This window comes from Phoxinus phoxinus (genome assembly GCF_949152265.1).
Source record: "Phoxinus phoxinus genome assembly, chromosome: 10".
Lineage (NCBI taxonomy): Eukaryota > Metazoa > Chordata > Actinopteri > Cypriniformes > Leuciscidae > Phoxinus > Phoxinus phoxinus.
In genome coordinates this window covers 12,371,560-12,386,160 of record NC_136885.1, presented here as the reverse complement: position 1 = coordinate 12,386,160, position 14,601 = coordinate 12,371,560, and the positions used below count along the sequence as shown (strand labels likewise).

Below are 14,601 nucleotides of genomic sequence, written 5' to 3'. Positions count from 1 at the left end.
TATAATACATGTATTTATGAAAGACTTTTCAAGTTATTCTGCTATTTTATTGCTATTTTGTCAGTAATTTTTCCCCTATTTATATGTATCTATACATGTAATTATAGGCAGTGTTAAAATGTTAAAAACCACACACGCACACACACACACACGCACACACACACACGCACACACAGAAACACACACACACACACACACACACACACACACACACACACACACACAGGAAAATCATATTATTGAGCAAATACATTTATAACTCTCTAACTAACAATACATTTATAATGCATATGCATACAGGTGCAATTAAAAAGCTGGGAAAGTTAATTTCTGTATGTGACTTTTATTGGAGGTTATTTCAGGACAAAGAAAGTCACCTTTATTAAGACACTAAACAAGATGTGCATGAGTTTTCAATGCCTGGCTGTGTTCTTTGTGTCCCGTTTACACTATGGGGATAATTGTCTCTGTGCATTGGGAGTTGATCCGATGGCTTGTCATTGTGTACGGTTGGTCTGAGTTTGGTGTTCTGTCTGGTGTTGAGCGTCATACAGGGGTAATTGAAGTAAATCTCTATATGCTGGTGGATGGAAAAATTAGTTTGAAACGCACTGTCCTATGGGATCTTAGACCAGCAGTTGTTAATAGTCTAACATGATCTTAGATGAGTGTAAATAAACCTTGCTAAGCAGATTAATTCCTTGTGATGACCATTGAACCGTGAAAGGTACATAATGTGATCTCCTTCAAATGTGGCCTGAGATATATGGGATATGTGTATATTAGTATGTAATCATATATATTAACTTCGGACTAAAAAAAAACATTGTACTAACAAATTTTGCATGTAGTAGTGTATATTTTATTGCTACCATTTATGTTTTATTAAGCTAATTTTAAACTTTAGATCAAAAGGTATCTAAAATCAGAAAAAACACATATTTAGTCCAACTTGTCAACTTTTAAGTGATAGTGTATAAAAATCCCTTTTTATACATGTTGTTCTTCCTTTTTATCTGGTATTTAATACAGTTAAAGCTAAAAGTAAGATGGATGAATGATTTTTAATGTTAGGATTTTTTATTATTGATTTTGTGGGTTGAATATTTATTAAATGCCGATCTGTTTAGGACTTTGTTCTGTATTATTGGTGACCAGGACAACAGTGGTTCTCAAGTTAATCAGAGAATAATATCACTGGGTGGGTTTGTTAGGTTTACCATTGGGCCGTATCCTATTAGCCATTGTTGTCGTGTGACTCACAGTTCTAAGTTTAACCTACAGTATACTGAGAGCTTGTGTAGGTCCTAAATAAATATTGTTAACCATGATCAAATAATAACTCTATAATAACAAAGAACATTTTCAGAGTTGATTGTTTCAGGAGAAGAGCAACAGTACGGAGCTGATATATTTACGCTACAGGAATGTTTCTGTGTGGTTTTATAGCTGGGTGTTGCTGTGTTGGATTCAGGTGCTGGTAGAGTCTGTGCTCTCTCTGTGCTGTGTGTGACGCAGATGAAAATGTCTGCTTTGCATTTGATTCTTTAACATCACACTTAACTCGAAGAGCTTCTGTAGTCGTGTCGCTTTTGAACCGTTGGAAGCATTATCTTGCTGTCTATTGCCATAGATGGCCTTCCCACCAGCAGTACAGCAACTGTAGTTTTGTTTATCGTGCTAATGAAAGTGTTTCATTGTTAAAAACCTAAATATTATAAATGATAAATATACTATAAATTCAGCAATTCCCCTAAAAGTGTAAACACTGTGGCTTTTTTTCTTTCTTTCCCCTTTCTGACTAGCAATCCATTTGCGTGAGTTTAGAGTTTATAGTCTGTTTGTGCAAACAATGGAATGAATTATTAATTTTGCAGGGGGTTTTTGTGGTTAAAGTGGCACATAAATTACACACTGCCTCTTTAAATGTTGAAATAATGGTGGAAAAAAAGGGAGTTCCATTACGCATATATTTGTTTTACAACTATTTAATATTGCTCAGTGTTATCTGTAAAATTGTTTATTTCATCTTTGGATCTGATATACAGTACTGTATATGTTGCATCATAAGATTTCCTTTTTTAAATAGGATGAATCAGAATCATGTGTCATCCATATTGTTAAAGACGTGTGTTTCATTGTATTGAAGGTGCACTTGTAGTGTACTTTAAATCTTAAAAGTAAAATAAATAAAAACTGTACTTGCAGATAACATGAATGAAGTAAAAGGCCACTTAAGTGTACTTTAAGTATATTCCATGACTGTTTCTTAACACATTTTAGTACACTTTTAAAAAACTGTTTAGCAAAAATGTTACATTTAAAGTACATTTTAAATCATGTATTCATATTTTGTTGAACTTGAAAGAAGTACACTTATTTTGATGTGTTGTCTAACACACACACACACACACACACACACACACACACACACACACACACACACACACACACACACACATCAAAAGAAATACAGGGCTCTATTATGATCCCGGACGAGCCCCCATTTTTACTCAAGTATACTTTTTCACAAGTGACTATGTAAAAAGCATGTAGGCACCTCTTATGTTACATACTGATACTTTTGTGTTTTAAATAATGCAGCTTTAACCTAGAAAGGTTTACTTTAAGTTTGTGATTTTTCTTTTCTTTGTTTCCACAGTTCTATGTGCTGATCGAGTGGGCCAGATGACTAAGACATATAATGACATAGATGCTGTTACACGTCTCCTGGAGGAGGTAAGCTGTGTGAAGTAGGAGTAAAAATATATATATTTTTTTAAATAGGGTGGAGAGGTTTTTGGAGGAAGCATGTCTCACATGTGATGTAGGTCTTACAATGTACCAAAATAGTTCATGGTTACATAAGTATGATGCAAATCTTGCGTTCCTGCACTGGGTGATGTTTCCATATGTTTTTGTGAGATTATAATTATTGTGAGCTAGATGTAATATCTGGGATATTAAGGAACTATATTTTAATAAATTTACAGTATATTCAGTTATTTTTGTAAAACATAATGATGTACTCCAGTCACTGACAACCTCATGCTGAAGGTTCAATCACATTCACCGTTGCTCAGCCAAATTTTGTGGACGAATTCCAGTCATTTCAATAGGAATTCAGACGATCGGATTCGCTCGTGTTCAATTTGGTCACGCAAATCTAACGGAAATCTGCTTGGTTTAAACATGAGTTTAGTCTGAGCTGTGCTTTATACATCGCTACACTATTGACAATGAACGTATTTTGCCTGCAAAATGTTGCATACATTTAGCTACTGTGACTGCACATTGGGAAAGCATTTAATAGTGTAAAGTGAATGTGAATTAAATAGAAACTTATGTCTTCACTCTATGTAATTTCAGAAAGAGCGTGATTTGGAGTTGGCGGCACGTATTGGCCAGTCTCTGCTGAAAAAGAACAAAACCCTCAGTGAGAGGAATGCCTTCCTGGAGGAGCAGGTGGATCACATACGAGAAGAGGTAAGATGAGAACATGGAAAGGTGAAACAAGCCTGCTGGCTAATGTCAACTTTGTTTGTTTGATGAGTGCACCTGTTTTAAATGAACATAACCATGAATTTAAAATGCTTCATCCTTTCTGAACTATGGAAGACTACATTTTGTGCCACTTGTGGTGCTGCCATCAGTACCAGATTAGGGGTTTTCAGCTAATAACAGAACCCTTTGTGCTGTTAAATAGAACAATTTTTAAAAGGTTCCATAAAGAATCATGCTTTGAAAATGCTATAGAAAACGTTAATGGTGTTATGAAAAAAAAAACTGTTAAATAAATAAATACATTTTTCTAAAGAGAACTGTTACTATGTGCAAAGAACCTTTAAAGACCATCTTTTTTTAAAGGAGTAGTTCACTTTAAAACAAACATACAGATTCCACTTAGACTAAAGCGCAACATATGTTAGTAATGTGACGTACAGCTGATATTTACGCTACGCCATGACGCACTACGCTACTTCTGACATCATACACATTTGTAATACGCACTACGCTACTTCTGACATCATACACATTTGTAAGTTGCGCTTTATACGCAAGTTAACGACATATTACTTGGAATTTTACTTAGTAGCGTGTTAAATAGTAGCGTGTTTTTCTTACACAAACTCATTATTTTGCTTCAGAAGGCCTTTATTAACCATGTGGATTTCTTATATAATGGATGGATGCACTTTTTTGAGCTTCAATCTAATGGTTGCAATCCACTGCCATTTTAAAGCTCGTAAGCGTCAGGGTGTTTATTAATATAACTTCGATTGTATTCGTCTGAAAGAAGAAAGTCATATACACTTAGGATGGCTTGAGGGTGAGTAAATCATGGGCTAATTTTCATTCTAAAGTGAACTACTCCTTTAATAGTGCAGTATACAATTGATTTGATCTAAAACATCTTATACTGCAGAACAAAACGACAGACTATTTGAGTCCACAGTTTGCATGTTTCTCATGTGTGTGCACGCAGGTGTCTCAGCTGCGTCATGATCTCTCGATGAAGGATGAACTCCTGCAGTTCTACACAAGTGCAGCTGAGGAGAGTGATGGAGAGTCTGCTTCTACCACACCGTGAGTCCATATATTAGACAACCTATTAACTTGATACGTATGCCATTGGCATGATTGATACCTCAAATTGTGTGGATACTATTATTTTAGATTTTTGCCTGACAAATGTACAAATCTAGCTAGGTATATTATTTTCAGTGATGATATTTCTGTGTACTGAAGGAGGCACATCAGTCTGTGGTTTTTCTTTGCAGTATTCGCAGAAATGACTTGTCTTTCACGCTCCCGGATTACCTCCCTCTGGATTCACTGCAGAAGAAACTCAAGGACCTGGAGGAAGAGAACATCAGCCTGCGATCAGAGGTGAGAGAGTGACCTCAGTATGCACATTCTTCCACCGCTCATATCAGTGTTTTGCATTATATTATTCAAAACAGCCTCCAATCAAACTTTTCAGGGTTCTAGGCATATCACATTTCCAAGACAAACTCAATACTGTATGTACCCAACTTAATTCTCAGATAAAGGCATTTGAGCGTTATCTGTGTGCTTTAGTAAAATAAGAACTGCAATACCTTTATAATAAACTCTATAACATCCACTTAGATATGTGAGAAAGGGAAAGGAAAAGTACATCTTTAATATATATTTAAAAGCAAAATATTTCATGTTGTCTTTTCTTTCAATTAATATGTGGTCATAATAAATGTATAATAATTATATTTTAAAAAACACGGCTTTAGATTATAGAATTATAAAGTAAATTCATACGAAGTTCATATTTAGCTTTAGCAGCTTTTAGAGCTGGGCGGCATGACGATAATAGTGGCGACATTGTAAAATGCGATATAAAAATAAAGAGATTTTGCTATTTTGTGTATATCGTCGCGGTATGTAAATATGTCCACACAGCTCAAGACCGTTTAAAGACACGTTAGAATGATAAAGAAATGACCAACACACACCCGAAGAGCAGGCAACCCCAAATTGAGTTCTCTTTTGCGACTTCTACAGTCAAATACACAAAAAAATGATGTCAAAATGTGTGAAAATGATTCTTCGTGCTCCCTTCCAACCATTCTTTCACACTTTGAGCCTAATGAATCTTTACATTGTCATCCTGGAATATGGCCATGATGTGTCTTCCTACACACTCCATCAATTAGGGTTAGAAGAACTGTTGCCAAACCAATTACATGCTAGAAACATAATCACTGCAATAATGATCCAATCATAAGCCTATGTTTGAATCCAAACATCAACCTTTTTTTGGCCGAGCAGTGTATATTCAAAAAAATTATCATATTATAGTATATATGCAGTACTATATACTCATAATATGCAGTATGTCATTATCTTGAAATAAAATGTTGGTCGTATCAAATTTTATCACCCACCTTGTAGCTCTTTCTCACTGTATTCCCCCCGTCACTGTAACTGTATATCTGCAGTGACGTGTGTCGGGCATCGGACTCCAGCAGACAGGTGGAATTCCACGCCTCACTGACCATGAAATCTACATCCACACTCACACAAGACCTATTCACACCCGAACATTTTAGAAAGTGAAAGTAAAGACATCACTGTATAACATTTCTCAGCGTATGTGTTCCCCGTTAAACTGGGCCGTGACATGAAAACCGAAAAGCTTGTGTAACAGAGTTAGATGGCAACTCCACAGCTTTGCCTGTTGCTGTAGATTATATTCTTCCTAGATTGTTTTGCTCTACAATATGGGCACTTAGTTCCTCTGACAAGTACCCTAAAACAAAAGAGCAGCCATGTAAAATGATACCTCCATTGTTTATTCAGATCGTTCTTTATTGTGTGTTTGTTTATAGGCAAATCACTTGGAGACAGAGACCATCTCGTATGAAGAAAAAGAACAACAGCTTGTCAATGATTGTGTTAAAGAGCTCAGTGAGTAGATTCATCTGTTACACCATCAAAGATCACATTCCCTACCAGTGTAAACTGATATTACAACCCATCCACAAATCCATGTATGCTATTCATTACCTCATTGTCCCACTCTTGTAGTTTAACAGTGCGGTTATTAAAGTCATGGACTGCAGATACCATGGGGTTAGTCTACTGTATAACTTGCCTTTAATGGGGATTAGGAACTTTCCAAGTTTTGTGTTTACCAAAGGTGTTTTTGAATGTGGCGTCTTACACATGAAGTGTATCTCTTCACCCTTAGGAGATGCTAACATACAGCTCTGCAGCATTGCGGAAGAGCTGGCTAAGAAAACAGAAGATGCCTCTCGCCAGCAAGAGGAAATCACACACCTCCTCTCTCAGATCGTGGACCTGCAGAAAAAGGCCAAATCTGTGAGTTCTCCTCACTATAGCCAGTAGACACGATTAATACATGGTTCCCTGGAATACTTGTTTCTGATTGGTCAGGTACTGCATCCTGCAGGCACCCTTTTCACATTTATAGATTAGGAACACAGTGGTCAACTATACAGCATCGTAATGTTCAGTGCAACAGTGCCCGTCCCCTTTTTCAGCGGCGCTGGTTCCCCGAAGTATTTTTTTCATTCATTTTTCCCATAGGGATTTAAAAAAGACAAAGGTACAAGACTGTATTCTTAATGGTTGTAGGGCAAACAGGACAGGGCAAATTAGCATGAGAGCACAATTCCAAAAGAGCAGCGAAAGTTCTGCACATGATATACTGACGAGTGACAGTAGATTAAAGAACACAGAGACGCAGCCGGATCATTTCCATAATGACCAACGCAATCTACCAAGAACACCGCAAATTAGCATGCTGTTTTTTCCGTAAATAATGGCGCAAACACCAGTATATTGACTAGAGCAAACCTTAGTAAATCCCCTACTATGAAGGCATTTTAATAACTGACTTATAACCTTTTCATTGCCATTAAAGTGAAATTACTAAGCCTAAACATAGGAGCCCGGTAAAATGCTCATTAAAAAGAAAACACGTCAGACAGACTCAGAGGTTTTTGCATCTGAACTCTTCATATATAATCAGATCAACTTGATTACATCATTCACAATGCTTCATTTGGAGTGGCCGGAGCTAAAGAGTTATTTTGGAGCTTGTTTATTTTATTTTTTTGACTTTCTGATTAGTGTAATTTTCTGCACCAACAGCATCATGGGTAATGTAGTTTTTCAATGTTAAACACCATTAAAGCGGGCTTACGGCTTCAGCAAAAGCAAATACCAAAGATTAACAACCTTTTACTTCCGGAACCTAACTGTTGCAGTCTATAGAGATTCATAGCAAATATAATTTTTGTGTTCCCATTTGCTTCAAATATAAAAATCCACCATTGTGGTTTCACATTTTTCAAAAAATATATAAAGAGATGGATTACAGCAGACAGATGAAAAAATATATATTACTACCATAATAATATTATTTTAATATTATTTTATATAATGATAATTTATTATTGATTTCATTATTTATTTTTTTACTGGACAAGGCTGTTGTGTTCTGTGTTTATACATAATTTGAAATGTATTAATGAAATGTAATCTTGTTTTCTATAAAAGTTTTCTTATTGGATCTCGTTTCATTTAGCTTGTATTGTCAGTTATAAGCAGCACACTTATTCATGTGTTTTTTATTTTTCAGTATGCAGTGGAAAATGAAGAGCTCACACAGCATCTGGGAGCTGCTAAAGACGCCCAAAGAGCACTAACAGCAGAGGTAACATGTGCACACACACAATGTGCATCAATGTTGTACCACATCTCTACCAGCATATACGCAAACTGTAATTCAACTAAAATAGAAAGAAAAAAAAAATAGGTGTGAATTATTTGATTTGAATTGAATCCATAACATATGAATGATTAAATAATTGTTACTGCTGTTTTTACCTGCTATAAGTCTCTTTATCTCAGTCTTTATCTGTTTCGTTCTCTAGCTGAGGGAGCTGGAGGATAAGTATGCTGAGTGTATGGAGATGCTTCATGAAGCACAGGAGGAACTGAAGAACTTCAGAAATAAGACGCTGCCTCTCAGTACACCGCGACGATTCCACTCACTCGGCCTGTTCCCCATGGTGAGAAACATAAAAAAATAAAAAAATAATTCTATTAAATAATTAGTTTTTTCGAAACATATCGATACTGAAATGCCTGAAACGCTTCCAATACTCATTTACCGCAAAATAGACACACAATACCAGCTGCGCTTTCTCGCTCTCCCATCTCTCTGACAGCAAGTTGACACACAAACCCGCCTCCCCTCACTCACTCGTTTGTGTTCCACTTTGTTGTTGTTACAGGGCTTAAATTTCGGCTTGGGATTCCACGTATTGTGCATCATTTGATTTTGTGCTCATTTAAAGTTGCCTTGTTCTTTTTGCTGCTTATTTTGCTTAAACAGTCAAATAGCTAAGCAGAGTAGAGCCTGGTTAGTACCTGGATGGGAGAGCTCTTGGGAAAACCAGGTTGCTGCTGGAAGAGGTGTTAGTGAGGCTAACCCTGTGGTCTATGAGTCCTAACACCCCAGTGTAGTGATGGGGACACTATACTGACAAAGAGCCCCGCATTTCGGATGAGACGTTAAACCGAGGTCCTGACTCTCTGTGGTCCTTAAAAATCCCAGGATGTCCTTCGGAAAAAGAGTAGGGGTGTAACCCCGGCATCCTGGCCAAATTTACCCATCGGCCTCTGTCCATAATGGCCTCCTAATCATCCCCATATACTGATTGGCTTCATCACTGTCTCCTCTCCACCAGTAAGCTGGTGTGTGATGGGCATTCTGGCGCAGGTGGATGCTACACATTGGTGGTGGTTGAGGAGATTCCCCCATCCATATGTAAAGCGATTTGAGTACCTAGAAAAGCACTATATAAATGTAACTAATTATTATTAAATACACACAAAATAAAATGTCAAAATACCGGTCTTGGCGAGTATTCACGTAAACACAGTCAGATATGTTTTAAGTGAATGTATACAGTTGAGAAAGACGCATGTGTGACAGTATAATGAATCTGTGCGTCAGGTCTTAAAGTGACAGCAGCCTAATATACTGCTGCCCACATATATTTATGTGTCAACGTTAACAGATACTATTCATTTAAAATCCTTAACGCGTTAAAATAACGTCACGCAGTCAGATGATCTTAGAAGTCAGGAGTTTATCACACTGAGCATCTACAATGGCTCAAGCACCTGTAACCCTGATAGGTGGACATTTCTGTTCTAACCCTTTAACCCGAGCTCTGTAATATTCTGTGATTGTTTCTGAAGCGCGAGCCATCACGCAATGCGCTGTGTGAAATACAGACTGATCGGAACGTCAAAACATCCCTCCGCTGCATGGCCAGATGATACGCAAACTTCGTTTCTCGGCTGGATAAAGCAAACCAGCGTCTCACTAGTAAAGTTTTGATGGATGAGGATTGTAATTAAGGTAAAGATGATTGCGTTGACGTACAGGACTTGTACAGTAAGCACGCGTGAGTCCGTTATATTGATGCGTATACAAACCGTGTATGTGCGCTCTCGATGCACATTGTATTTATGCACAGACACATTTCAATACATTAGCGTTGTTTCCACACACATTCAGGAAAATGTTTTGGTTTGTCATGTGTATGTTGCTCTGCATCCGTGCACTGTAGTAGGTATATCCAGTCAGGTCAAGGCAGTTGGTTTAGGTTCGCAGCTGGTTCGGGATTGCAGCTTGACTTGTCTAAACTATAAGAGGCTCTTTGCCGTTGCACTGTACACATATTATGCACTGTGAATTTTTTTTCATGAGTGCTTTGGTGTGTGTAAGTTTGTAAATTATATGGAATCCTTATATAATTTGGTTGTTTGGTGTCCTTTTGGAGGTCCATGTGTCCCTTTTTAAAAAGACCTAAATATATGTTGAAAAGCTTGCAGAAAAGAGTTTTGTGAGAATCACCTGGTTTACTTTGCTGGATATAACAAATGATGAAAAAATGTATGTGTTAAACAAGATGGGCTAAATGGTTTATGCTTAATTTCACGATTAATCGCACCCTTTTGTGTGAAATAATCATGATTAATTGCACACTTATCGTGAAATTAAGCATAATTAAGCATTCGAAAATGTAATCTATCAACAGCCATTTTATATATATTTAAATACAAATAATAATTTGTATTACCAAGATTATAAGACAATTAAACATGGAGATGAGGTCGTGTGACATCACCGAAGCACATTACTTTTTGCAGCATACTGTTAAATGTAGTATTTTCATGAAATAGTAGTCAGTATACAGGGTGTCCTACACAGTAAGCAGGACACTAGTATGCGTTAATGAGTTTTTATCTGACTACAAATAGGTGAACAATTTCTAAAAAATAAATACACCAATAATGATAAATACATACACTATCACTTTGATTCCCCTGGCTAACGGTGTGTTTGTGCTGTGTGTAACAGGACTCTTTAGCTGCTGAAATTGAAGGCACCATGAGGAAAGAGATTGAGATGTCTGATCCAGACGTAGAGGAACAACGGTATGTTTGTGTGTCATTTCCTGTGTCCTGCCTGTATGTCTCCTATTAAGTTTTGGATTTGCATGCAGAGTCAAATTTAGATGAATATAAAATATGCATTTGTATATTTCAAATACAAATCATTGTACCGTATGTTTAAAATGTTTTCCTGTAACGCTTAGTTTGTAGTTTCAAATCCTCCAAGGGTGACATTGTAATCCATCTAATCTGCTTAAAAGGGAAAGTGATTGTCTTCAAGTTTAAAATGTTTTTTTCAGGTTGCACCCAAAACGTGTCTTCGAGACGGTGCGTAACATCAACCAGACGGTTCGGCAACGCTCCATGGGCCCGTCCCCTATGAACATCCCAGGGTCCAATCAGACGTCCTGTATAAACTCCAGGCGTTCTAGTTGTCTGAGCACGCCCCGATCGAGCATGTACGGAGGGGATGGGGTTGAAATGGACAACCGCACTAGCAGTATGCTTCTGGAAACTCACTCACCTCAAGATGGGTAAGAGCATCAAACATGATTTTCCACCATACGTTTTTGAAGAATATGATAGAAATGTGTCGTGCGTGTTTACTTAACTATAGTTTGGGGACAAATTTGTCCCCATATGTGAGCTAAATCTGGCAAAATCTATTTGTGGACATTCAGGGACATATATATATATATATATATATATATATATATATATATATATATATATATATATATATATAGTATATAGTAGATGTAAATAGATTTTGAACTTTTTAACTATAGTATATATATATATATATATATATATATATATATATATACTATAGTTCAAAACTTTGGTGTCAGTAAGATTTTTGAATGTTTTTAAAAAAAAGAAGTGTCTTATGCTCATCAATGCTGCATTTATTTGATCAAAAATGTAGTAAAAGCAAAAATATTGAGAAATATTACAAATGTAATAAGCATTTAATGTATGTGAAATAGAATCTTAGAAGTCATTTTTATCAATTTACTGCATCCTTGATAAATAAAAATATTAAATTCCTAAAAATCAAAAAATGTACTAACCCCAAACTTTTGACCTTTTGTTGAGTATATACAATACTGGTAAAAAGTTTGGAATAGTTCAGATTTAATAATTGATAATAACGGAGCACCAGATCAGCAGATTAGATTGATCTCTGAAGGATCATGTTACACTGGAGACTGGAGAAATGATACTAATAATATTTCACAATTTTACTGTTTTTAGTTGTTGTCATATAAGTTACTTTTAATTTAAGGTTTAGGTTAGTTTCTCTGTAGTAACTATAACTACTATGTTGGTTATTGATTCATCTTTGAAAACACTAATAATTTAATAACACTCACTGTTCAATGTAATATTTAGTAAATCTCTAAATAAATATATATTTTTTTATACCGTATGTTATAATATTGTGACCCAAAATTTCACTTTTAGCACTTAAAAGTTGACTTTAGTGTAACTTAAGTGTAATATTTTAAAAAGGTATTAAATAGTGTCAAAATATAATTATATTATATTAAATTATAAATATAAATGTAATTTACATTAAACATTGCCATTCATTTAAAAATAATTATCAGCTTACAGTATCTGTATTGATAAATTTCATATGTTTTTATTGATTCTACTTATATTAAAACAATATAAGTTGTTACATTTAGGTAAATAATAATGTGTGTGTGGAGGTTTTTCATTAGACTTAAAAATAAAGGTTCTTAATTGGCTTATATGGTTCCATGAAGAACCTTTACCATCCATTAAATATTCTCATTGCACAAAAGGTTTTTAACAGTGGAAGAAAAGGTTCTTTAGATTTATTTAAATATTCTTCACTCTAAGAAAAGTGAAAGATTAGCGGAGCCCAAAATTATTCTTCTACGACTGAAAACAAGAACAAAATGCAAAAACAAAACCTTTGGAACCTTTATTTTTTATGAGATTAGTTGACATTGGACCACACTGTATTGAGGTTATTTCTCCTGTAATATTTGTTCCAGCTCTAATGACTCCAACAGAAAGCCTGGCACGCCTGGCACACCCGGCTCCCAGGACCTGGAGGCGGCACTGCGTCGCCTTTCCCTTCGACGGGACAACTACCTATGCGAGCGACGTTTCTTTGAGGAGGAGCGAGAGCGTAAACTCAACGCCCTGGCAGTAGAGAAAAGCGATTTGTACGAGGACAGAGATGTTGGTAGTGGCAGTGAAGACGGCGGTCGTCTTACTCCGGCAGAAAGCATCATGTCTCTGGGCACCCTGCACTCGGTTTACTCCATCTACAGCGCCCGGTCATACCTGCCCGAGAAACTCCAGATCGTCAAGCCTCTGGAAGGTGACCGAGCCAAAGCCAGGCCTTTCACCCTCTCACTGTTTGATGCTCTGTGGGCGTTAATGCACCACAGTGCTGAGGATCTGTCTACACAACACTCCTTCTTTTTCAGACACACACAGCCTCGCTGCTGGTTTGAGATCTAGGCCACGCACACACTACAGTTCAATTTGGTTGTCAGCTCACCTTTTAGTGCTTTATCCTGTTCTGTACTGTCCTGAGTTCAGTCATTTAGTGACTGGCAAGCACATTCTACAAGTTTGGGTCATTCCTACAGTTTGGTGGATTTTATGTTCCCATGAAACAATGCTGCATAATTTACACAAAATATTAATTAACTTGAACACCACATGGTTTTCAATGCATAGATGTACCCCAATTAACACAACTTCATAATGATTAGTACCGAATAATGAAATAATCTGAAACACTGTAAATTCCCATCCCATGTCCCCAAACATGTTTTCTCAACTTTTTGAAGAATTAGTATGTGCACTTATTATCTTTGACATACAATACAATTTATTGTGATGCATATTAAACCATGAACTGAGTTTATTTCCCTCAAACTCCAGTCCACCCTGTTATATTGTTGCGATTTACCCTTTAAAATCTGAAGCGTATGCCCTAAATTACATGACTTGCTAGAAGTGACATCATTACTTCAAGGGAAAGCAACTCCACGAAAAAAGTAAGAATCGTTCATAAACTTTTCACTCTTTTTAGCTGATTTATCTAATAGCATAAAACATAGCATGTCCATCCTGTTGTGTCAATTTATACTGGACGAGAAAAAGTTTTTTTAATAGATTTGATATATCTATTAAAATTCTTTCTAAATGGTAATCTTCTGCTTGCATGCTCTTTCTTGGTGAGTAATGGCCTTTATTAGCTTAAAACGTCCACCCTGTTACACGTTGCATTGTAAATATGTAATGTAACGGGCTGAACGAGTTCCACAGAATGTGAAATGTAAATATTTTATGTGGGTTATTAGGTTTTTTTTAATGATAGACAGACATTTTCTCCCTCTGACAAGACTGAAAAATAATTGAATATTAAAAAGGTTTTCAACAAACCTGCTCAGTCCAAAATCCACTGTAGGAATGACCCACTTACAAAAATGATATGCATTGTGCTGAACTGAACAACTAGTTGTTAATGATGTATTTAAACGCACATAAGACTCTCTTCTGCCATGTATGGTGCAAAAAAATATAAGATCTGGGAACACAAATGAGTTATGGCTATGGTTGTTAGAA

General features: G+C 36.2%; 1 protein-coding gene across 1 annotated transcript in view; it reads left to right on the top strand.

Moving 5' to 3' along the window:
* LOC307005710 (trafficking kinesin-binding protein 1-like) overlaps window positions 1–14,601 on the top strand; it is a gene marked incomplete at its 3' end in the record, with an annotated part of 36,022 nt that overhangs the window by 17,310 nt on the left and 4,111 nt on the right. The window contains exons 3-13 of the mRNA XM_079626098.1: window positions 2,663–2,739; window positions 3,370–3,486; window positions 4,487–4,587; window positions 4,782–4,890; window positions 6,369–6,447; window positions 6,731–6,861; window positions 8,147–8,221; window positions 8,442–8,579; window positions 10,946–11,022; window positions 11,280–11,513; window positions 13,011–13,342. Coding sequence (XP_079482224.1) covers window positions 2,663–2,739; window positions 3,370–3,486; window positions 4,487–4,587; window positions 4,782–4,890; window positions 6,369–6,447; window positions 6,731–6,861; window positions 8,147–8,221; window positions 8,442–8,579; window positions 10,946–11,022; window positions 11,280–11,513; window positions 13,011–13,342 — 1,470 coding nt within the window. The remainder of the gene's footprint in view (window positions 1–2,662; window positions 2,740–3,369; window positions 3,487–4,486; window positions 4,588–4,781; window positions 4,891–6,368; window positions 6,448–6,730; window positions 6,862–8,146; window positions 8,222–8,441; window positions 8,580–10,945; window positions 11,023–11,279; window positions 11,514–13,010; window positions 13,343–14,601) is intronic.